The 24,202-nt window shown below is 32.8% G+C and overlaps 1 protein-coding gene across 4 annotated transcripts in view; it reads right to left on the bottom strand.

Annotated features, from left to right (window-relative positions):
• LOC145268312 (adenylate cyclase type 9-like) overlaps nucleotides 1–24,202 on the bottom strand; it is a 429,113-nt gene that overhangs the window by 102,778 nt on the left and 302,133 nt on the right. For all 4 annotated transcript variants that reach the window (XM_080123772.1, XM_080123770.1, XM_080123773.1 and 1 more), the window contains one exon: nucleotides 3,265–3,395. In XM_080123772.1, the coding sequence (XP_079979898.1) occupies nucleotides 3,265–3,395 (131 nt within the window). The remainder of the gene's footprint in view (nucleotides 1–3,264; nucleotides 3,396–24,202) is intronic.

Here is a 24,202-nt window from a genome sequence, read left to right as displayed (position 1 = left end):
ATGTTTCAGTTTGAAGAAATATGGTATAATAAAATTATGGGGGTGTTCGTTCGCGCCTGACCTCCATAGAATGGAAATATGTCACAAAGTTTTTTTTTATATAGATCCACAGAATATTGTGATAAGTGTTTCAGTGTGAACAGATATGGTATAATAAATTATGGGGTTTATCTATTTTTACTTTCAACATATTTTGCTTTGGTTTTGATACCCCCAAATTCGAAGCTATCTCTTTACAACCCTTCCTTTGCATAACCTATCATACTTTCATAAATCAGAGTCCATTTTTTGTAGGCTGTTTTTGAACCCAGTCAACGACGGGTACTTTTGCTAGTATATATATAAACTTGATGAATTATCATGAGGATGAAACGTGGAATATTCTGTGTAGCTTAATTGCTATATATATTTTCATAACATATATATATATTAGTGATGGGACGATTCCAATATTTCTCAGATTCTGATAGAATTACTGATTTTGTGCTAAATTCCTGATTTCAATTCTTTATAAATCTCTAATTATTTAACCATAAGATTGTCATTTTCCATGATCTTTGTAAAAAAACACATGTTAAATATGCAGATATTTTCCTAAACGTCAAAATACACTTATGGGGGAGGATCTATAGATTTTAGCTTTACTGGTATTTTAAAATCAATAAATGTTTATTATTTTATCATTATTACCAGCAATTGAACATTTTGCTTTAAGCAAAATCAAATAAAAATAAACAATTAAAAGAATCGTTTTGGCATCGGAAAATAGGCATTTTGATACCCCCAAATTTCCCGATTAATAGTAACACTAATATATATATATATATATATATATATATATATACACACATACATACACACATATATATATATACACACACACACTCACATAAAATTACTTTCGAACACATAAAATAGGATATGGATATAGCTATATAATTGTCGAATATCAGAACCTAAAAATTCACCATCGTTATTCCTTAACGTTTTTGACATTCATTTTTATCTGCTCAAGCAATTTGCTTAAAAAAAAATATATTGCCATATTAAAAAAAAAAAAAAAAAAAAAAATATATTGCCATAATAAAAAAAAATATATATTGCCATATTAAAAAAAAAAATATATATTGCCATATTAAAAAAAAAAAAATCAAATTATTTTTGGAATCTTTATTACGAATACATCCTCAGTGTTGTGAAAAGATACTAAAAACATGGGTAGTTGTTTATATTAGTGATCTTTTAAAGCAATACATTTCAGGTGAAAACCAAAATTAGTATAGATTAAAAAAAATTACGGAAACTGATCCAGTAGAGGATGATGTGATTGATGTACTTCTAAAATAAGAAAAAAAAAAAAAAAAAAATTTAGTTGTGTCTAAAAATGACATGCCCTTAATTTAAGTCAAGGGGGGTATATCAGCTTGTCATACTAAAGTGGTCACACAGTTCTTCCACCAAAACATACAATAAAACTTGATAATTCAATAAATTCTATTTTTACTTGTAATTATTTTTCTACTGGATCATTTTTCATAATTTTTGGAATTTATACTAATTTTGACATGACGCATAAGTATGTAATAATGTTTTCACCTGAAATGTGTTGGTTTGAAAGATCGCCAATGTAAACAATCATTAAAAAGTATGCAATACTTCTAAATCTCATTAAATCTGTCATTTTTCTCTTTAATAAAGTTGTCAAGCTTAAAGAATCCAATGTTTATAATGAATATATGCTAGTGACCTTCCAATTTTTATATTATATTTCAATTCTTTGCGTAGCCATGGCTGTCCAGGATGAAGCACAATATTTTAGATAAAGTCTTCAAATTAAAAATCTTAAAATTGTCAGCAGTAACATTTTCTTACCTTAAAATAAAGTTTCTAATAATTTTGATTTAAGCTTCATTTAAAACATGCTTATTCAACAAATTGTTTTAGATAGTGTATCAACCCTTCGTCTCCACCAAAAGATCCATAATGGATGGCAGAAAATCTGTTCCTAACTTTTTCATTAAAATAAAAAAAAAAAAATAAATTAAAAAAAAAAAAAAAAAAAAAAATGACGTACCTTAGATGAATTTATTCATGTTAGGATTAAATTAATCATTTTTGTTTTATTTTTCATAAATCATAAGGCTTCCTATTTTTTCTTTTTTGGAATAGATGTAAAAATAAATGTAAATATGTGTTGTCTAATACCCGTCCTAGGGTAGGAACAATATTTTTTTTGCTCGGATTAGCAAATGATCTATAGTCATATAAATCCTAAAAATAACAAACGCAACTCCCATTTTTCTTTGTTTTATACAGTCCCGATCAACGCCAGGTAGCTACATTAGGAGTATCATGATATATGGCAGTGAATACTAGACCATCACCCAGACTGTTCTTACCTGACTGCAGTGAAATGATAGATGCATGATCTGAGGGATCAGCTATGTGAAATCTGATCGAACTCCAACACTTCAGGTTAGCAGATTTGTTGAAAGTGCTATATTTATTAAGCAGAGATGTCATCCTAAGGATGACTCGATTATTCTAGTACGATCATGTGGAATGCTCATCCTCCTGGATAAATTGTCTTAAATCGCAGGAAGGTTGACAGACCGAGGAAAACTTGGAAGCAAGTGATTGGACAAGATTGCACAGAGTGAAATTTGGAAACAGCTGACCTGCTAAACCATGACAATTGAAGAGTGAGCTTACATAATTTCAGAAAACATCTGACCCTCTGAACAGGGGAGAGTGATGTTGTCAAGTTTTAATTTTACTTTGAATTTCCCATGAAATGTTTAATGCAGTGTGTACCTCCATTTTTCTTATAAAATTTTAGCAATGCCTGTGTGATAGAAATGTTTTATCCCCAATACATTATTTGATTAAAATCAAGATTGTCTACCCTTTTTGATTTCTAGTTTCTTCTCGGCAGTTGAGATTATGATAAGCAAGATATCGTTCCTTCTGATTGATTATCTTCCTCTCAGATGATGTGAAAGTACCCCCCCCCCGCCTTTCTTGTCTGTCTGACCATACCTAACTATCCAGTGAAACGGACAGCAGAAACTGGAAGTCAAAAAAAGCAGACAATCCAATTATAACCCAATATTTTTTTTTTAACTAAAATTGGTGTGCCATTTTGGTGTCATACCGCTGCAGATGGGAACATAAAGCTAAACCTGGAAAAAAGTTGATTAGGTATGCAAAGTAAAGACCAGTAAGAAGTGCTCCATCATTGTAGAAAATCTTTTTTTTACAAACCTCCAATTTGTCAGTTTCTATGCTGTCCTCTCTTGGCCGTTCTTCGTTTTCAACAGCAATGACTGCAGGCTCCGATACTTCTTCCACAACAGGCTTATTTTTCCTCCCGACAATAAAATAGGTTTTGATGACTGAAATTTAAAAAAAAAAAAAAAGAAAAGCAATATATATATATTTTTTTTAAATCTACAAGAACATTTTCTTGTGCATACAAAAAGAAAAAACAAAATTTTTATACAAAAATTGCTGAAACAAATGAACAAAGGATTGCGTTTTATATATTATCTTTTAAAAAAAAATTTGTTGGAGTCCTTTGAGATGAGGTCTTCATAATTTGTGTATTAATTTTTTTGTGGACTGTTATTCTCATCTTCGTAGTTGATAAAAATAAAAAATAAATATATAATACCATTTGGTACAAACCCGACAATGGAAGACCAAATAAGATCTCAAACTTGGATTTATAACAGCATAAAATCCAAAATTGATCACCCTTCAAAACTAGTGGGTAGGTGTCGAGTCTCTACGCTTTCATGTGAGCATTGTCTGAAGATAATGGCTTCAATCCTACCCAAGCAGGCCATAGGATTAGTTGGTCAAAACTTGGTGAGACAACAACTATGGAAGGCAGTAATTACTGAGGATACAGATACAAAACTCAGCATCCCTATCCTGTTGAATAGGCCAGAGGATAAGTTGGCCAAAACAACTATGAGTACGAACATGAGGACAGCATTCCACAAAAATTAGGATTGTGTTCGTTATTAACTTTTGCAAAGATCAAAAGATTTTTTGAATCAATTCCAGAAATACAGCAAACACACAAAATTCGTTGTGTGAGGATTTATTATCAAAGTTATTAACATTGCCTTTTTTTTTATTTACAAACTCTTTTTCACCTAAAATCAAGGCATATTGCTGCTTGGAACATAAGAGACTACTATTTGGGATCAGGTCTAACAGAGGACTATGAGGAGTGGAGAAGTGAGATGTCTGTTCACATTACATTTAGATTTCTGCAGTTTAGTACTGACAGGGAAAGAGGGAGTGGAAGGAATTACAAAGTTGAGCAGTCAAAAGTCTAGAGACCTCAACAGTGAAGGGGTTGAATTTTACTGCTTTTTGAGCTATGTACGGGAGTATGTATGTTGACAAAAGTACTAGGAGTTCATCAGGGCACCTTTCATTAATGTACTTGTAAAACAGGCTTATGGATCTGACATTGTGGCGATGGGACAGAAGTTGGAGGTAGGCTAACAGTGTGAAAACTATTAGATTTGTAACTCTTTTTCAAACCTTCTCTCAGAGTAAAAGACTATTGCAAGAGGTGGCAAGTCTACATTGTGGAAAGTTTTATCAATTGTCATTGATAGCTTTCTTCTTATGAAAATATTTGATTTTGGTCCATCAGTTTTATTTTCTTGTTGATCATTGAAGCATGTTATTAAGACTAAAATTTAATTTGTCTTAATTCCTTCAAGAAAATACTTTGTCAGGATCAGATTTATTTTCAAATAGTCCCTATCTTAAAAAGCCTAGAAGGATATAATTCTGCATTAATCCTACAAAGTTATTTCCCTTTGATCAAAACAAAATATTTTTTAACAAAAAAAAGGTAAATATGCATATTTATACACATACAATACGTTTATAATTCATTTATTAAATACGTTAAACTACTAATAACTGTAAACTCAATATTAGAAGCATTATTCATTAAAACATCTTTATCTGTGCCTAAACCTAAACGTAGATTCCATGAACAAAGCTTCTTTCTTAGAACTGCACGCCTGTGGAATTGTATTCCGTTTTCCTGCTTTCCGGCTGACTACAATATGGTTGTGTTCAAGTCTAACGTAAATAAGTTCTTGATGAGCCGTTCCATATAAGTTATCAAATTTACCAAATTTTCATTACTAATGATTACTATATTGACCAATTTCTACTGTACACTCCTTAACCCTTATCCTTGAGTGGCCTCTGGGCCTTGATAATGTGGTGATGCCTTTGTAAAAAACAAAAAAAAAAAACATGAAAAAAAAATAATTAAAAACAAAAACAAATATTAATAAAATAAATTTTAATAACAAAGCTAACACATACACGTTTCCATATATATTTTACTACTTTGAATAGTATTTAAATTATAAACAAATAACAAAATTCTCATTTAGATAGCTCAATAGTGTAATACTAGAGCTACAAATATTTCTTATAATTCACTGCTCTACAAGGAATAGACATTCATTTTATTGTTAATTTTAAAATGTTAGGTTTCATTTGCAGCACCTGCATACAATTGTTTTGAATCATAGTAGGTAAGTAGGTATATAATAGTTCATTAATTATAATTGTACCAACTGTGTATCTTGATTAAAAAAAAAATAATACACATAAGGTGGTTAGAGTTAAATAAAATAATACTGAAATTTCATTAATGGAAATTAATGTCCGAATTTAGTTTGTAATCTACATATCTATAAAAGTGAACATGTCTGTCTGTCTATGTGTGTGTCTGTGTGTATACATTTCCCTACGCAATAACTTAATTTTAAGTCTACAGACTCAAAATTTGATATACAGGGTACTGAGATTTGGGAAAATCTTTGTAATCCGTTTTTGGCCAGAAATTTGGCTGTATAGGGGTCAAAGTTCAACGATTTGACCTTTGAGAACTCTACCTACCGAACTCCTGCCAATTTTGGGTCTAAACACTTGGAATTTTAAATATAGGTTCCTTGGACATGGATCTAACTTGAGTTGAGCCCAAAACAATAAATGTTAAGGGGTCATAATAGGGGTCAAAGTTAAAATTTTTTTTACCTCTGCGGTCTCTACCAAATTACTCAGATAATTTCTGGTTGAAACATTTGAAATTTTACATAAATGGTATTCAGAGATAGGGCAAGCTTTTTAATCGGTTTGGGTGGAAAATTTTTAGTTACTAATATATAAATGTATGTATGTTTGCATGTCTGCCTAAAATTTTCGACAGAGGCGACGGATTTTTACAAGATCAGTATTGTTTTGAAGTTCGACCTTTCAGAGAACGAATATCGAAAAATTGGCTAAAAACATTAATATCTTCACCTTCAACTGGACACTTTTCTACAGAGGGGGGGGGCCGTAACTTTTTTTGCTGATATTTTCGAAAGTCATCCTTTCCTTCCGATTGTCTAGCCTTAATTTAAATCTACGTCACTTCCAGTTTGGCAGTGGTCATAACAGCAAAGACGTCAGGTTTTTTCCCCGTTCTTTTCCTCCTTTACAGTACGGGTTCGAGCCTGCCTTCCTACTACCACTTTTTTTTTTTTGCTCAACATACACCTCCAAACACCCGGGCAACGCTGGGCTGAAATATTAGTAGATTAATAAATAAACTGCTGCCGAACTTGCTTTAACTCCTGGACTACTATTACAGAAGTGGACAAATACAGCATGAAGTAAGACTAGCGGTTAAAAATAATTGTAACCATACAAGCGTTAAAGCGATACATAAAGGCAAGTGTACTTTATAAAACCATAAAATATTGATAAGGGTGGGGAGGGACTACCTGTATACAGATGCATACAACATGTTAGGGATATGGAGAAAAGAAAATTGTGAACACTGGACTATTGATGGTGAAGGCCTATCTATTAGGCTGTTGAGAACACTGGTTTTAATAGCATGTTCTGTTCCCCCAGTACTACTGATGCATATAGTATTTCTAAACAAAAGCTATATATAAAAATCTATTTCATATGTGATTTAAGAGAAAAATTTAAGCTAAAGATTCAATGGTTGCTATAGGGATTAATAAGGATTAATACTAAATGCAAAAATGAGCACAAATTTAACCATGAATTTGGTATAAAGGACTCTGTTGCAATATTTTTGAGTCATAATGGGGTATGGTCCCTCAGAATTGAGAGATTCTATTTATAAATGCTGCTGCTAAGAACTGACAAATCAAATTAATTCACGTTCTGCAATCAACCAATCAGAAACCAGAATTGCTCCATAAAAATTAAACCTTTTCTTTAGCAACCTTGCATGTGTTTTCTTTGTGTAAATGCAAGAAGGATCTTCTGCCTTTTGGCTACAAAATTATAAAGTTCAGAACCTGTACAGAACAGTTGTCTACTGAGAATTCGTCATCTCCAGGACTTGTATAAAATAACTACCTATCGGAAACTCTTCTGAAACGAAACATGGCTTCCAACTCAAGAGACTTGTTCTAAATCAACAGGTTGTAACTTTTACCAGTTTGTAAGTCTAGTAATTAATAATTATAAATTGTTCAAAATTTGATTTAAAATACTGATATGGGGTTCCAGTATGGAAGTGAGAGTTCCTTGGTTCCCTTGATTTACCTGGGCACTGATTCAGCTAGTTTAGTATAATTACCTGGATCTATCAATGAATCTTTTCAAATTCCTGTTTGATTGATCAAATGTTGTTCTTAGGAAATTGTTTAACTTTCATTAAACCAAATTCATTTCATGTCCCTATACTTTTTGATGTAATGAATACAAGTGCATCCGGGTTCTTCCTCCTTACAAGATTATGATTGGCTGGTTAAGCCATAAACAACGGTTAGTAGAGCCGCCTAGGAAAGATGTTGAAAGGTATGACAAAAAGCCTCACGCTAAGGATATACCAGCTCTAACTACAAACAATCATTCAGTAAGGCGACTTCTTAGATTATTAAATACTGTAACCAAGTCCACTCAGTACAAACGAATATTGCCCTCTCAAAAAAAAAAATAAATAAATAAAATAAATAAATAAATAAAAAAGAAAAAAAGAACCCCCCTCCCTCCCCCTATATTTCTAAGTACCATATTAAACAGTTTTCTTCCTGGTGAGATTATATTTATGTACAATATACCGTTTGTTACCCATATCTATTGTATTTACTTATTTGTGACGACATGCAATAGCCTTATTATGCATTGGCAGAATGAAAGAATTATTTGGATTACATATGTATTACTAGGTGAAATACATTAATTATGTATTACTACTCGAAATCGCCGCCAGCAGATGGTTGGCTTTAAATAAATATAAATCAAAGCATAGTTTATTACACTTCTCTTTCTTAATGGCTATTACATCTGCCAAATGTGGACACCTGCTTTTTTTAAGTAGCTTTCTCTTTTATCTCACATTTTTCTTGAAACTAAAAATGGAAAATTTTGCTCTTTAATATTCGGCAAAAATAGTGAAGTAATTGATCATAAACAAGGGTGACCCAAAAGGGCCTACTTTTCATTAGCTATTATGCCAAGATGTAGGGGAGAGCACAACCTTGCCCTTCATCCTCAATGAGTGTTTAGCAAATACCATTTTTTGAATCTGATATGATTCAACTGAAGCTCAGCAAACACCCTAACCGTTACGCCAAATGGTCAGGTGTAGTTATTCTTATTCATGTTTTTTTGATGGAGTAATCGCCCATTAATTTTATTTTGCACAAGTTGAGGTAAAAGTTCAATGTTATACATATTGTAAAGTTAATGTAAACATTGCATTCCTATTCTAAATAGTTATTTTTTTTTAAATTAAACTATGAAAATAGTTTTTTTTTTTCTTAAAAATAGAAGTAAAAATCTGATCCTTAATACTCGGTAATTTTTTTTTTTTTAGATTATACAATAAAATCATCATTTTCTTTAAACTTAAAGTAAAATTTTGATCTTCAGTCTTTGGTAACTTTTTTTTTTTTTTTTTTTTTTTTTTTTTTTTTTACACCATGAGATTATTTTTTCTTAAAAATATAAATGAAATTTTGATACTTATTCCTTGGTTAATAAAATAAAAAAAAAAATTAATGTACACATTGCCCACTTATTTAAAAAAAAAATGTTTTCTTAAAAATAGAAGTATAAATGTGATCCTCAGTAATTAAAAAAAAAATTAAATAAAATCATGATTTAAACTTTAAAATTTTAATCCTCAATCCTTCGTATATTTTTTTTTTAATAATCAATGGAATTATTTTTTATTTTACCTAAAAGTTAAATTTTGATTCTTATTCCTTAGTAATTTTAAAAAAAATTAAACCATGAAAATATTTTCTTAAAAATATGAATTAAACTTTGATCCTTATTTTTGAGTTATTTAAAAATAAATTAAAATAATTTTTGTATTCTTTAAGCTAGAAAATGAAATTTTTAATCATTATTTATTTTAATTCAACCATGAAATTATTTTTTTCTTAAACTTAAAAATCAAATTTTGATCCTTAATATTTGGTAGTTTTTAACTAAACTATGGAATTATTTTTGTAAAAATAAAAGTTGAGAATCAGTTTTCTTAGTTTGTCTACAGCATCAATGATAAATTGGAACCATTAGATTAATGATTAAAAAGGTTTTGAGGAAGCCAAATGCTATTGAAAAGATATTTGAAGCTCTAACGGTTGCAAGATGTGGTCGACGCTGAAGTGTCAAATCAACATGATCCTCGCTGCAGCACATCAGACGGAGAAAATTGCTGGTCTCACTGTAAAGGCTTCCATGAGAAATTGCATTGCACAACAATGTCTCAACTGATACGGTTATGTCGCCCACCGTTAATCATTTGAAACACTTCAAAGTATGTCCCACATTAATGTTGGTGGCATAAGGTTGTGCGATTGGTTAACAAGGGGATCAGTTGTTGATTATGACTGGCTCCTAGGTGAGCGGTACCAGTGAAATGGCAACAGACAAAAGTTAGGTCTCACCAAACGTCAATATGAGACACAGATATGAAAAACAATAAAATAACAAAAAAAATCCATATTGAACGTTGCACATATAACTGGATTCCAGTGTTTGAATAGTGAATTTATTTATCTCTTTTTCACTGTTGGAGGATGTGACAAGGGTCCAGAGAGTGGGATTGAAAACCCAGTGCCCCCAAGGAGGAGCACTAAGCTTGCAAAAAAAAAAAAAAAAAAAAAAAATGCCTGGGCAGCTATATTAATATTACCTGGTAATGGGGGGGTGGGGGCTTAAAGTGATTAGCAATAAACTAACACCTGCTCAATGAGAGAAGGCAAAGCCTTGGAAAGTGAACCTCCTAGAACTGCACAGGACTAGCATTTGTTTTGCAATCAACAGCGAAAAAGGTCATTATAAGAATGGTCTTGTTGATTTTGGAGCCGAGGGATAAAATTCCCAGCGAAACTGAAATTGGAAGGCATACAAAGAAAGAATGACAACACTAATAAAAGTATTACTGAGTACAGTTAAAGAGAAAAATTAAAAAGTTAAGAAAATGAGTTGATTTAATGGAAACTTTCAAAACGATTATATTTTAAACTATGGTGGATTGTGTTTTTTTTTTGTTTTGTTTTTTTAATATTTCTTCTTGATGTGGAAGATTTAAAAAAAAACTGGATTTATTTACCAATTCAAATAACAGGAATAGAAGTAGTTATATTTTTATAAAGGAAATCATTTTTAAGTGACTGGTAGGCATTGCAACAAAAATATCACAAATTTAAATTATTATTGAGTTATGTCCCTTTTCTCTCGTTTTTTGAAATGATGTGCAAGACATTCACTTTTTGGATACTCATAAAATTTTATTTTCTTATTTAAGAATAAAACTACTTTATCAATTTACACGCTTTTTTTTTTTTTTTGAATAAGATATTTTCATTTTATCACAGGTACATATATCAAAGATTTAAAAAAATTTTGTTTTATATAATAGGGTGAATTTTAAACGAGAATCCAATTTGCTAACTGATTGTTTTGCAGAGAAAGTACTTAGACATACAAAAATGATTCCTTGTCTTATTTTTGAAAATTTTAAAGGTAAAAATCTCAAATCAGTTCTGAAATGCAAAACTCCATAAACATACATGAACTTTTAATTCACTATCAGGCCAGCTTCCTGTGTTTAAATGAGAAACTAGCAATCATCAATTTCAAAGACAAATATAGCTAATAAAGCAGTAAATCAGAAATTACTGCATTCTCCCTTTCCCAGAGATGTGATGTTGCTAGTCTCGTTTTTTTCTTCTATAAATACTATTATGGCATTAATTTTTTCATGAAGAAAGAAATAGTAGTTCACTGAGCATTTTCATAAATGGTTTTATTTGGAAAGGATTTACTTAGGAGAGAAGGATTAAAGTACACTTAGCTAATTATTTACTGAAATGAGTGACATGCACGATCAGAGACATTTGCCGTAGATTACAAAGTTTTATAGATTATTGATGCTGTCTTGTTTGCAGTGTAATATGTACAATACAGTTCAAACCTCTCTCAAACCCTCATGCCGTCTGGCACTGTTGAAAAGGAACAAACAAACAAAAATAAATAAATCCGACTCTGCTTTTCTTTCTTTTTCTTAACGCAAGTCGTTTATTACTGTTTCTTTCTCCACATCTTGACACCAGCTTAAAGAGTCTCTCTCTGCCATTGTGGGGCCACATGTCCATCTCCCATGGCTTGCATTTTTCTTTCTGCTCCACTACATGCCGGCTGTAGATAGCTATTTCTCATCTTCAACTTTACATGTTCATTTTTTTTTTCAACCACACTTTTTCTTCTCCGACCACGTGGTGTCCTTTTTCCTTATCCTTGTCATGCCAGCTAGTACGCACTTCCTAATTTGCATATGTGCTTTTTTTTCGGCTACTGCTGCTCACAAACCAGCTATCTTACAACCCCTACTGTTATTTTCCCATGCATACACACTGTTACAGCACACCTTCAACGGAGAGATTGATCTGAAAACTTTAGTTTTCTTTCTGCTCAAAAACTGATGTCATTCTTCACAGTCTTTCATGTTTTGTCTATGGCGTTTGACCTCTACTCCAACTCAACTCTACGCCACCTATCTCTGGGAACAATTATGTTTACAGATTAAGGTTGTTTATCATAACATGCACTAAATGTGACTCTTGCCAAAATTCACAATAGCTAACTTAAAATCGCCATTGACGTAGAGTCTCTAATATGTAAAAAAAAAAAAAAATATAGTCATACATAGGAAGCAGATATGGGAAAATAAGATGCTATCATAAATGATGCGGAAAGTATGCTCATCTGTCCACTATCTTTGCTACAGACAATGCAGATCTTCAGCTGGCCTAAAAATCCACACAAAAAGTCATGGATGAAGAAAAATGCAAAAACTACAATCATCTGTGAATATCATTCACAAACAAAGTTTCTTTCCTAGAATTGCCCGCAGGTAGAACTTTGCACCACAGGCCTGCTTTCCAGCTGACTACAACCTGATCATCTTCAAGTCCAATATAAACAAGTTCTTGTTCAGCTGTCCCCTTAATCAAATGTCATCCAATTTCCACCACTACCGATCACTATGTTGTTGTCTCAGGGACCACCTTACACTAATTAATTCATATCCTCAAGTGGCCTACAGGCCTTGATAAGTGGTGACTCCTTTGTGAGAAAAAAAAAATGTATATAATACAAATAAAGAGGAGAATCTTGAGTCTTTCATCCTACACGTAATTTAATTTTTATTCATTACAGGTGAAAAGCGAAGTGCCTTCTGGCTGCCCAAGAGCTGATGGGAAAGGAAAAGGCATGAAAGACAAAGACGAGAAGGTGAGGGAAGGTGAAAGCTGAATAAAAACGCAGCTTGATTGGGTTAATCAATATGCTTGATTCTTGCATTGGTGTGCGCAACGAATAAATAAATAAAATCATAGAAAACGATGACATTAGGAATAAGATGACATGGCTAAGGGATATAAGAGCTTTAACCATCAAGCAGAATGAACTAATTGCTTGATGAAATCTGTGATGAAAATTTAATTTGTGAAACCAAGTTCCATCAATTTTCCTTTTCTTTTTTTTTTAGTCATTTTTCATCCCAAACAAGGCACATTGTTACTTGAAATGTAAGGGACTACTATTTGTGACCAGGTCTAACAGAGTTTAGTAGCAAGAGGTCTGTTCACATTACATTTAAACATCAGCAAGTTAGTATAGTCAGGGAAGCATGAAACAGGGACGGAATTTTAAAGTATAACAATCTGAGGGAAGAAATTATTATAGCAGAAGACTTTCTAGCATCTAGGGACTTCTATAGTAAAATGGTGAGATTTTGCTGCTTGTCAGGTTAATAGGGTTATGTACATCATGGGTCAATAAATTCTATAGGAAGTAAAGTCAGCCTCTTTCTCACTTTTTGTCATTGATAGGCTTGATTTTGATTTGCCAGTTCTTTTGTTGAATCATTGAACCATGTTATTGAGAGTAAAATGTAATCAATTTTATTCAGAAAATACTTTAACTAGGTGAGAATTATTTTCTTCTGAACAAACATTAACTTAAAAATATAAAATAAAATAATATATTAATGAGTTACTTCCCTTTGTTTTGAAACAAAAATATTTTGGAAGAAAAAAAAAACAATATAGTTTAGAAAGACAAAACAAAAACTCAAAATTACAAGTAAAAACACTCCCGGACAACGCCAAGTAGAAACAGCTAATTACAACAAGGACAGGAGAGTAGAAAGTAAACGTTGGGTTTACTTTTGTCAACCTTGTAACTCATTTCCTATTTTTGTCCTTTAGACTTCACATTCCACGATCGATATTTCTGACAAAGGGGAAAGAATTGCTCCTTTCTGTGTCAGAATCTATTCCATCTCAATTACCGTTGGCAAGATTTTGATATTGAAGTGTTTTTTTTTGTTTTTTTTTTTAATGCTTTGATTTGAGAGATTTTCATTATAAAAGAATAATTAAAAATTAAAAATAAAATTAAAAACTCAAAATTTAGAATAGAACAAATGAAGACAGGCTGGTGACTTGATGATAAAGATAAATTAATCTGTTAAAAGGATATTTATTTATTACTTGTTCAAAGAACAAATTAATCACAGGCAACATGAATTGGAACAAATATATTGAGGACATTGCCAAGGCTGCTGCAAAGAAGATGAGATCCTTTTACCGTACTAGAAAATTAAACCATAGAGCATCCTATATCTTTACAAAGCCACAGTTTGTTCATGTATAGAGTATTGTTACCACAGCTAGGTGTATCTACCACTAGTCTCTCCTTCTCAGACAGGATCCAATCTAATAGGTTCTGCACTGTTGGCCAAACTCCCATCTCTATCCCATTATTGCTAGGTTTCATCTCTGTGTATGTTTTATAAGTACTTTAATGGAATGTGCTCTGATGAACTTGTAGCACTTGTAACCCCTCGACATACATACTCCCAACTAACCCAGCAAGCAACAAAATCTCACCCCTTCACTGTTGAGGTCCCTAGATGCTGGAAAGCCTTCTATTCTAATAGTTTGTTTCCCCTCAGACGACTACACCTTGGAATTTCTTCCCTGTTTCCTGCTTCCCTGACCGTACTGACCTGTAGAAGTTTAAATGTATTGCTAACAGACATCTCGCAGCCCAACTCTCCACAATCCTCTGTTAGATACGATCTCACGTTCCAAGTGACAATATGCCTTGTTTGGGGTGAAACATAGTAAAAAAAAAAACAACAAAAGACAACAACAAAAAAAAAAAAACGAACAAAAAAAAACAAAAAAACAAAAAAACAAACAAAAAAAAAAAACGAACAAAAAAAAAACAAACAAACAAAAAAACACATTATGTAGATACTACTACGTGGTCAATCACCAGTAATGCACTGGCTTTACCGTGGAGTTCAAATTTTAAAATATCAAGCTCACTCCAGCAGCAACACAATATCGCAGGGTTGCTTCCCAGCTGACTATAATATGGTCGTTTTCAAGTCTAATGGTAAACAAGCTCTTGTTAAGCTGTTCTCTTAAATAATTAAACCATACTCAAGTTCTATCACTATTGATTATTACCTAACACTTAGCCCTTATCTTATCCTCAAGCAACCCTTTGGCCTTGATAAGCAGTGCCCCCTTAAAAATATTGAAAGCCAGACCTTTATATACAGAATCTTATTAGAACTTTGGAAGTGATGGTAGTAAAGCAAAAAACGGACAGACTACATAGTGCTAAGTTCAAATTTAAGTGGTTCCAAAGCACCATTTTTCATATATAAATGTTGGCAACCTTCACCTGGTCCTTTATGTGCATATCTGATTCTAGAAAGGATCAAAACCCAATGCTAAGAACAACAAAAAAAAAAAGATACATTACGCAGATTCATACAAATTTACTTTTATTATTGAAGATTTTTCTCTATTTTATAAAAGGAAGTTTTGAGCGTGTGTGTATGGTCGTTCCCTATGGACTAAAAAACGGCTGGGCCAATTTTTATGAAATTTCACATGAAGGTACTTTATGTGCCTGGCAGTGTTCTTAGATATGTTTGTGTCAGAATGTCTTCGATAAGTATCTGATGAAAGAAGGAACAGGCGATTTTGACCAAAGTCAACACCTTACACCACGATTGCATTTGAGAGGTTTTACTGCAACACAAGCCAAATGCCCCGACATATAAAATCAGCAGTAGGTTTTTTAATATGACAGGGGTGCATTTGAAATGAATGTTTCTGCTTAGAGTACAATTGAAGTATGATACTTGACTTTTGCATTTTAAACTTTAAGTGCAACCATTTTATATATATAATTTTATAAAATCAACAGTAGGCTTTCTACAGTGCAATGTAGACTAAAATGTATTGTGGACTAAGTCACCCAGTGCACTGTGATGGGTCCCAACTAGAGTAGGAAATAAATTTGATTGAAAAAAAAAAAAAAATAAAAAAAATAATGGACGATTTCACCAATTTTGATGACAAAAACATGGGAGTCTGAAACTTTGCTGATCATCATTCAATCCTGGACAACGTCAAGTTTCCCTGCTTGTATATCGTTAAAACAATGTTTGGTTTCCTGAATTGTTGGCAGGGCTGTGCGGTTGCTTAAACATTTGTTTAATTTGAAAGATAAATCTCTAATACAAATTCTTAAAACATCAATATGCGCAGACTATTCCTTAGCTTTTAAGAAAACGAAGAACAAGCACCCACTTCAGGTGAAAAAACATTACATACTTGCGTGTTATGTCGAAATTAGCATAAATTAAAAAAATAAAAAAAAATTGAACCGGTGGAAGATACACAAGATGTTAACAAAAAAATCATCCACGATTATCTTCTGTGAAAATGAAATACTCTTAATGTAAGTCAATTTAAGACAAAGGAAAGGATTATCTCCTTTGTTTATCATACAGAATTAGTCGCATAACTCTTCTACATTAAATCATATGACAAACAGGATAGTTTGAAAAATAATTACAAATAAAGATAGAATTTATCTACTGGATCAATTTTCGTAACTTTTGAAATTTATAGTAATTTTGACATGAGATGTACGTAATAATGTTTTCACCTGAAATGCCTTGGTTTAAAGTAACACCAATCTACACAAGCACCATAAAATGTAACATTTGTTCTGATATATTGCATTTCATCTGTTCTAAGCTTGTTTATGAAGATCCTTCTAGACCGAAACAACTTTTATTTGTCCCAATGCAGTACCACGATGTTGGTGCGATGGATTTTTCCTCAAATTTAAGAAAAAAAAAAAAAAAAAAAAAAAAAAAACAATATAAAAAAAAAAAAAAGACTGTGTCCAACTCTGCCCTCATGGTGAGGCAAGTCTATAGGGACTCCATAAGCCAGTTAGTAAACATAATAACACACTATCAATTTAATTTTTATAAGTTATCACATTCTAAAGTATCATATAAAAAATAATTAAAAAAAAAGATTATGTCACTCTGACGTCATTTGGAAGATGGCATTTCATAAATTGGTTATTTTAAATACCTCTACTCAGAGGAATGTAGTTTTGTTCATTTTATGATTAAAAACATAAAAATTAAAATGGTATCATGTTAAGAAAATATGAATAGAAAAAAAAAGAAAAGATTAATATTTAATTATTTTTATAACTCAATCATAAATTCTATTGGATATTTTAAATGAATAAAAATTTAAGTAAATGAATAAATATATAAACGAGTAACTAAATATATAAAATAAATGATATGCAAATAAGTAAATAAATAATTCAATATATAAATAAAAAGATGATTAAATATATAAATAGACAAATAAATAAAAAATAAGTAAATAAATAAAACTAAATAAAAGTAAATCATTAAATAAAAAATTAAAATAAAACAGTAAAATAAATACAAAAGTAAATAATTAAAAAGTAAATTAAATAAAAAAGTTAAATAAAAAAATAAACAAAAAACAAATAAAGTAAATAAGTAAAATAAAACGCTCGAAAAAATAAAATGCTCGAATAAATAAAACACTCGAATAAATAAAAATGTAAATAAATAACGAAATAAAAAATAAAAAAGTAAATAAAAAAGTACATGAATAAAAAGTACATAATCAAAAAAGTAAATAAATCAAAAAGTAAATAAATAAATGAATCAAATAGACAAAATCTAACAAAAAAAAAAAAGAGCCTCTAATCTTTCTTTTTTTTTTTTACACAGTGATCACCACTTATCAAGGCCCGGAAGCCACTCAGGGATAAGGGTTATTGCAAGTACATTACGTTAGTGTGGAGATTTAATAAAGTGTTTACTTAAGGGGGCAGTTCATTAGGAATTTGTTAACATTGGACTTGAAGACATCCAAGTTGTAGTCCGGTGGGAAGCAGGCAGACGGAACAGAGTTCCACAGGCGTGCAGTTCTTAGAAAGAAGCTTTGTTCATGGAATCCGCGTTTTGATTTAGGCACAGATATAGAGTGGGGGAAATTTTTCACAGTGGATTCAGCTAGACGGGTGTTTTTCGTGAAAGATTGGTGAGGGGGGACCAGAGATTGGAGTTCAGATGAGCACCTGCCATGGAAATAACGATAAAACAAGGATAGGCTCGCAACGTCTCTTCTGTGGGAGAGAGGTTGCAGGGTAGAGAAAAGGGCATCCCCCACTAAGCCACGAAGTCTATTTTGTACTCTGTCAAGGCAGGATAGGCTGTTTTTAGCAGCTCCTGCCCAGATATGGAAACAGTATTCCGTACTTGGCTTTTATATAGATAGAGAATTGCATCAGTAGTGAGATATCTTCTGGAGCTGTAGAAGGATCCCACCATCTTTCCAGCGACCTTGGCAACAGACTTGATGTACGTTTTCCATTTCAAATCAGGAGTAAAGGTCAAACCCAGAGGCTTGTCAAAACACGCGGCCTCACCCAGACGAGAGCCATCCATCACAATTGATGCCAGATGGGGATCAGAGCGTTGATGATGTAAGGATAGGAGTTTGGTTTTGGATGCATTAAAAGGTAACCAGCCACATCTTCCCCCACTGAACCATGCGCTAGAGATCAGAGGAGAGAGAATCAGAGAGAACTTTGTCATTTACAGCCTTTGATGTGTTGCCGTAGATGGTCGTGTCATCAGCATAGATGTCAATGAATGATTTAAGTATGTGTTTAGGGAGGTCACTGATGTAGATCAGGAAGAGAGTTGGGCCCAGGATTGACCCCTGAGGGACTCCAGCATTTATATTGCAGGCCTCCGATTTTTGTCCATCTACCACTACTCTTATGAGCCTATCGGAGAGAAATGATTTAATGATTGAGAAAACATTTCCAGTTATACCGTAGCTGGAAATCTTGTGAAGTAGACCTTTATGCCATACCTTGTTGAAGGCCTTTGATATGTCAAGAGCAATTGCCCTAGAAAGGAAGCCTTTGTCAAGAGATTCACTAATCCTGTGGGATATAACCGTCAGCACATCTGCGGTAGATCTTGCAGAGCGGAAACCATATTGTGTGTCACTAAGAAGGTTATTCCTGCTGAGGTGGTTGACTATTTCTCTATTTAATATGGATTCCAGCAACTTACTCATAACACACAGGAGACTTATTGGTCTGTACTGAGAGGGAGATGACTTATCACCTTAATTCTTAAATACAGGGCAAACTGATGAGCTCTTCCAGGGAGTCGGAAAGCATAGGAGGAAATATGGGGAGTTGATGGCCTTCGTCGCATAGGGTAGAATTAGCTGCAAAGTTCTTTGCAAATAGTTTGGCCTTGTCTGACGCTGACGAGATGATGTCTGGTCCATTGATAATGGTTGGGATGGAACGCACACTTCTGTTCAGGATCCTATTTGTTATTTGCCTCTAATCTAATGGGCCATAATTCTATCAAGCTCCAGCCACTGCATCTTTGTGCTTGTTGTTTTACAAGCACTTAAACAGAGTTTGTTCTGATAAAGCTGCTGCACTGATGCCCCTCTCTGACATAAATAACACTGACAAAGCAGTTGGCCAGCAAAATCCTACCTCTTAACTGTAGAGTGCGCGATCCTTTTCTCGTCTCACACAAAAACACGCGTTCACATTTCAAGCTATATTACTTGTCATATACATACGCACACACAAACATACGCGCCCACGTCCACACACGTACATATATTCACGTTCGCGTACATACACTCACATTCACGTGTATATACACACACGCTAACGTACACACATGTACTCACACATGCACACATGTACGCACACAAGGACAACGTCACTTTCCCTTTCAAAGGAAATCCACACATGCGCAAAAGACACACCGGAAACACCTATAAAAGGAAGAGACAGGCTGTTTCCAGCCCTTTTTCAGACCAGCTTTTCGGCATGCGCGTACCTCACACCACTTGCTACTATGTGAGACAAAAAGCTAACAGACTGTACATAGACTTTATACGCTTTCTCTCTCCATGAACTGGATGGACAGTCTCACTCTTTCTCTATCTACTACTGGTCCCTGAGAACACCTTCACGTAGCTGACTGCTAACTGACGTCAACTCTCTATCCTTTTCTTTGTCTACACGATGGACTGCCATTTCTCGTTCTATTACATTACTCACTTCTTTTCCCACGCGCGAACAAATGATAGTGACCCGAACGTGATATGAAAACACATTTCCTTTTTCCTTCTATAATACCAGTCCCGCAACGAACGATGGTTACACCTGCGCGAACATGAACACATGTTATATCTAAAACATTCATTCCTTCAACAGTAAATAAACAGCACGTTTATCTTATCCATTAATTGAGTCTTTGTTTCCTTCAATTTCATTCGTTTCATTATTTTCTTGTAGCGAGTTAGGGTATTATTATACTCTGGTCCGCAACAAGAGGAACCCAGGAAGGCTTTTATATCTTACAGCTTCTTACTTCAAACTGCTGGTCTTTGGAATTCCTAGATTATTTCAATGGGCCCTGCAAACTGCAGAAAAACATTTTTTTTTGTTTTCACTCAATTCGTTTTAAAAGTATTAAAATTTGTTTCTGCTTACTTTTAGAGTCATAAAAAAAAAAATAAAAAATAAAAAAAAAATGAAAGAGACACCATTGGCTGGAATTAACATTAAAACAATCAGATCTTCAGTCTTTCATTTGTAACAACTGGGCCAATTGAGACAAATCATACGAAAATGTTCATGTACACATGTACAGATGAAACACACTTATGAAGATACAATGAAATTTGACCCTCCCCCCCAACGAACTATTTACCATTTCTACTCCAACGAATTATTCATTTTTTTTTCTTCTAAATATTATCCATCTAGAGCAATGCCCATCAAGAAATTATAACTTTGTATGTGTTTGTTTTAGATTTTTAAAGTTTTAGTTGGACATACAAACACACGTTTGCTCTTTATATAATAGATCAGTAAAGCTACCCGGCGTTGTCCGGGACATATGAAAAAAAAAAAAAAAAAAAAAAAAAAGGAGAAAAAGTTGCATTCAACTCCATTTGCTATTCTTAAGATTATAACTTTATAAACTAGTATTATAAAATATATTAATCTTGCTCCCCCTGGCCTTTTAACATACTAACTATCAAATCACTTTTACCAGATATGATATTGTACTTTTACGACCTTCAATAACGCTGTAGAGATTTTCTTGTATAAAATTTGATAACAAAACACAGGGACATTCTTTTTTCTGGATAACACGCCCTTCAAATATACCTGCTCTACACAGAATATTGAGCACTTTGGATTGACTTATACTCCTTAACATATGCATATGATAATGTACTATTATTTTGGCTGGCAGACAACACAAAAGATTTTGCCTAGTATGGAAAATTAAAAAAAAAAAAAAAAATGAACATGCAACAAAAACTGGTCCAGTTAACCCTCATCGAATGAATATAAACATTTTATTGTAAACAGCTTTCTTAAACGTTTTAAGCAATTACGATTAAAACAAATTTGTGATTTGCATAACTAATATTCACGTTTTTAATATTAATCAGATCTTTAAATCAATTCTCAGCTAAATCAATCACCAATAATAATAAAAAAAATGGCCTCTGTTTGTATTTTTAATTTTTGCAAACTGCTCTTGTAGGGAGCTAAGTAAATAATACAGAGTACAAAACAAAAACAAAAAAATCTAAAAAAAGAAAAAAAAAATCTAAATTCCGAATTGAATGAAAAAATATCTAAATTTCAGATTAAATGAAAAAAAAAAAAAAAAAATCTAAATTCCAAATTTAATAACAAAACAAAAAACATTTTTTTTAACGTTGATTAAATGCAAAAGCACTCCTGTCTCCATTACAATGGCTTTAACTTTGCGCTTGTATATTTCAGTATGGTCTGTTAAACTGCAGAAGTCTTTCTTAAACCGAAATAAACGGGGTTTTATGTTTTCAAAAATATGTTGCTGATCACTTGTTGCATTAAAAGCAATAAAAAGAAAAACAGGAAACGCCAGCCATAAGGTGGGCGCGAACACAAAAATTAAGAATTCTCAGTCAACCTTCTAGCGCACTCGGCCAAGTTGACACAGGTAGCATGGCGTTGCAAATTTATGTATTTAAGATAAGCGAGGGATGAAGACTTTACACATGCACAGATGCTGAAATCGTTCAGAAAGAGACGATTTTATGTGACCCCACCTCTATCAGATTCTGCGGCAGTTAAGGTAAAAAAAAAAAAATTCATTTTTTTTTTCTGAATTTCTGATATTATCTGTCCAGAAGATCACCGGTTACAATGATACCAAATTCATGGTGGTCCATGTTGGATTTTTAAAACTTTTAGCTGTACATACAAACATACATACATACATACATACATACATACAGACGTTTGCCCTTTATATATATTAGACTAGCTGGGATACCCAGCATTGCCTGGAACCATAAAAAAAAAAAAAAAAAATAGAAATTAAATAGCGTAATACCTTTATATTAAAACTTCTATCTATCTAATCTCTAGCAAAACCAGACACAGTTTACCTTCAAAGAATAATTATTTTGTTTTTGGATTTTAGATATTATACACCCAGGGCAACGCCAACCAAGAAAATATAAACTTTGTGGGTCTTTGGTTAGTAGTTTTGGACTTTTAGCTGAACATACAAATATATAAACACACAAACAACTGCTCTTTGTTTATTAGATCAAGAGTTGTCATATTTTGGGGGAGAGGGGTTAACATACATTAGAAAACCACAGGGTATTCAGATTTCAAGTTTTAGAGCTGCTCAATATTTGATTTTACTATTGTTTTATTGGAAGCCACTAGATTCTTTAGCCTTGTTTTGTACCTCTGATGACCTTGAGACAGAAGTGTTGAGATGGATTACAAAAAAAAAAAAAAAAAAAAAAAAAAAAAAAATCAGACATTATTTTAAAAAAATCTGATAGGTTCAGACTCTTTAAAAATAATGCAAAGAAAAAACCTTCACCCAAGTATAATTTTTATAGTTGAACCAAACTCAGTATAGCTTATGCCACTCCCTATGTCATATAGTTTATCTGTATGTAAATTTGGTTGGAGTCCATTTACTGTGATTCCTATTTACTTATCACTCCATAAGGTCGGTTCTTTATGATGAGGAAGATCCAACTCCCTCCAACCAAAAAGGATTTGTTCTTTACTGACTCAGGACAGAACAGATACTACACTTTGACCCCCAAGCCCCAAAAGTGCAAACAAATGGGCATTCTTCATTTTATTTGTATACAAAATAAATAAATAAATAAAAATTGATAAATTACCTTTAAGCCATGACAGGTAAATGGGATTTTAAGGGCAGAAAAGGTCAAAGCTGTGAACCAAATAATGAAAAATGTGACAAATAATAGGAATGGCCTCGGCCTTGTTAAAAATATAATGTATAGCCTCTCTTAAGTCTTAAAGAGACAATGAAACCCCTCCCCCCATAAAGGCGTCTGCACATGTAACTGAAACAAGGGTTACACAATACTCAGCTACACCTGAGTTGGAACTACTATATTCTAATGGCAAGAAGAAATGCAATACAATTGGAAGGAGATAAGTAACTACGACACTCGGCGTTTCAAAATAGTTACCCATTTAGTACTGACTAGGCTTGACGTTGCTTAACTTTGGTGATATAATGGGAACTGGTGTGTCAACTTGATTTTGCCATATGCATAAAATATAATAGACTTGTATCAGAGTTACTATATACTAGCCTGGGTGCCCGGCATTGTCTGGGTGTTTGGAGGTGTGTGTTGAGCAAAAAAAAGTGGTAGTAGGCAGGCAGGCTCGAACCTGTACCATGAAATAGGAAAACAATGTAAAAAAAAAAAGAAAAAAAAAAAAAGAGTGACACCTTTGCTGTTGCGTCTATCGTCAAACCGGAAGTGGCTAAGGTTTAAATTAAGGCTAATCAATTGAAAAGAGGGAATGACTTTAAAATATCAGTGAAAAAAGCGACCCTCCTTGTAGAAAAGTGCCCAGTTGAGGGTGAAGGAATTAAGTTTTTTAGTCAATTTTTCGATATTTGTCACTTGAAGGGTCGAACTTCAAAACGATACCAATCTCGTGAAAATCCGTCACCTCTGTCAAGTTTTAGGCAGACATACAAACATACATTTAAACAGACAGGTGAGATTTATATTATAGATGTCATATAGGTAGATAAGTGTGTAGGTAGGGACAGTACTACTAGTATATACTACTGTACCTAAGGACATTCCACAGAACA

The sequence above is a fragment of the Euprymna scolopes genome, chromosome 43 (assembly GCF_053919585.1).
Source record: "Euprymna scolopes isolate OS-2025 chromosome 43, ASM5391958v1, whole genome shotgun sequence".
In the NCBI taxonomy this organism is placed as follows: domain Eukaryota; kingdom Metazoa; phylum Mollusca; class Cephalopoda; order Sepiida; family Sepiolidae; genus Euprymna; species Euprymna scolopes.
Note: the sequence above shows the minus strand (reverse complement) of the source record. Positions and strands in the feature narration are given on the sequence as shown.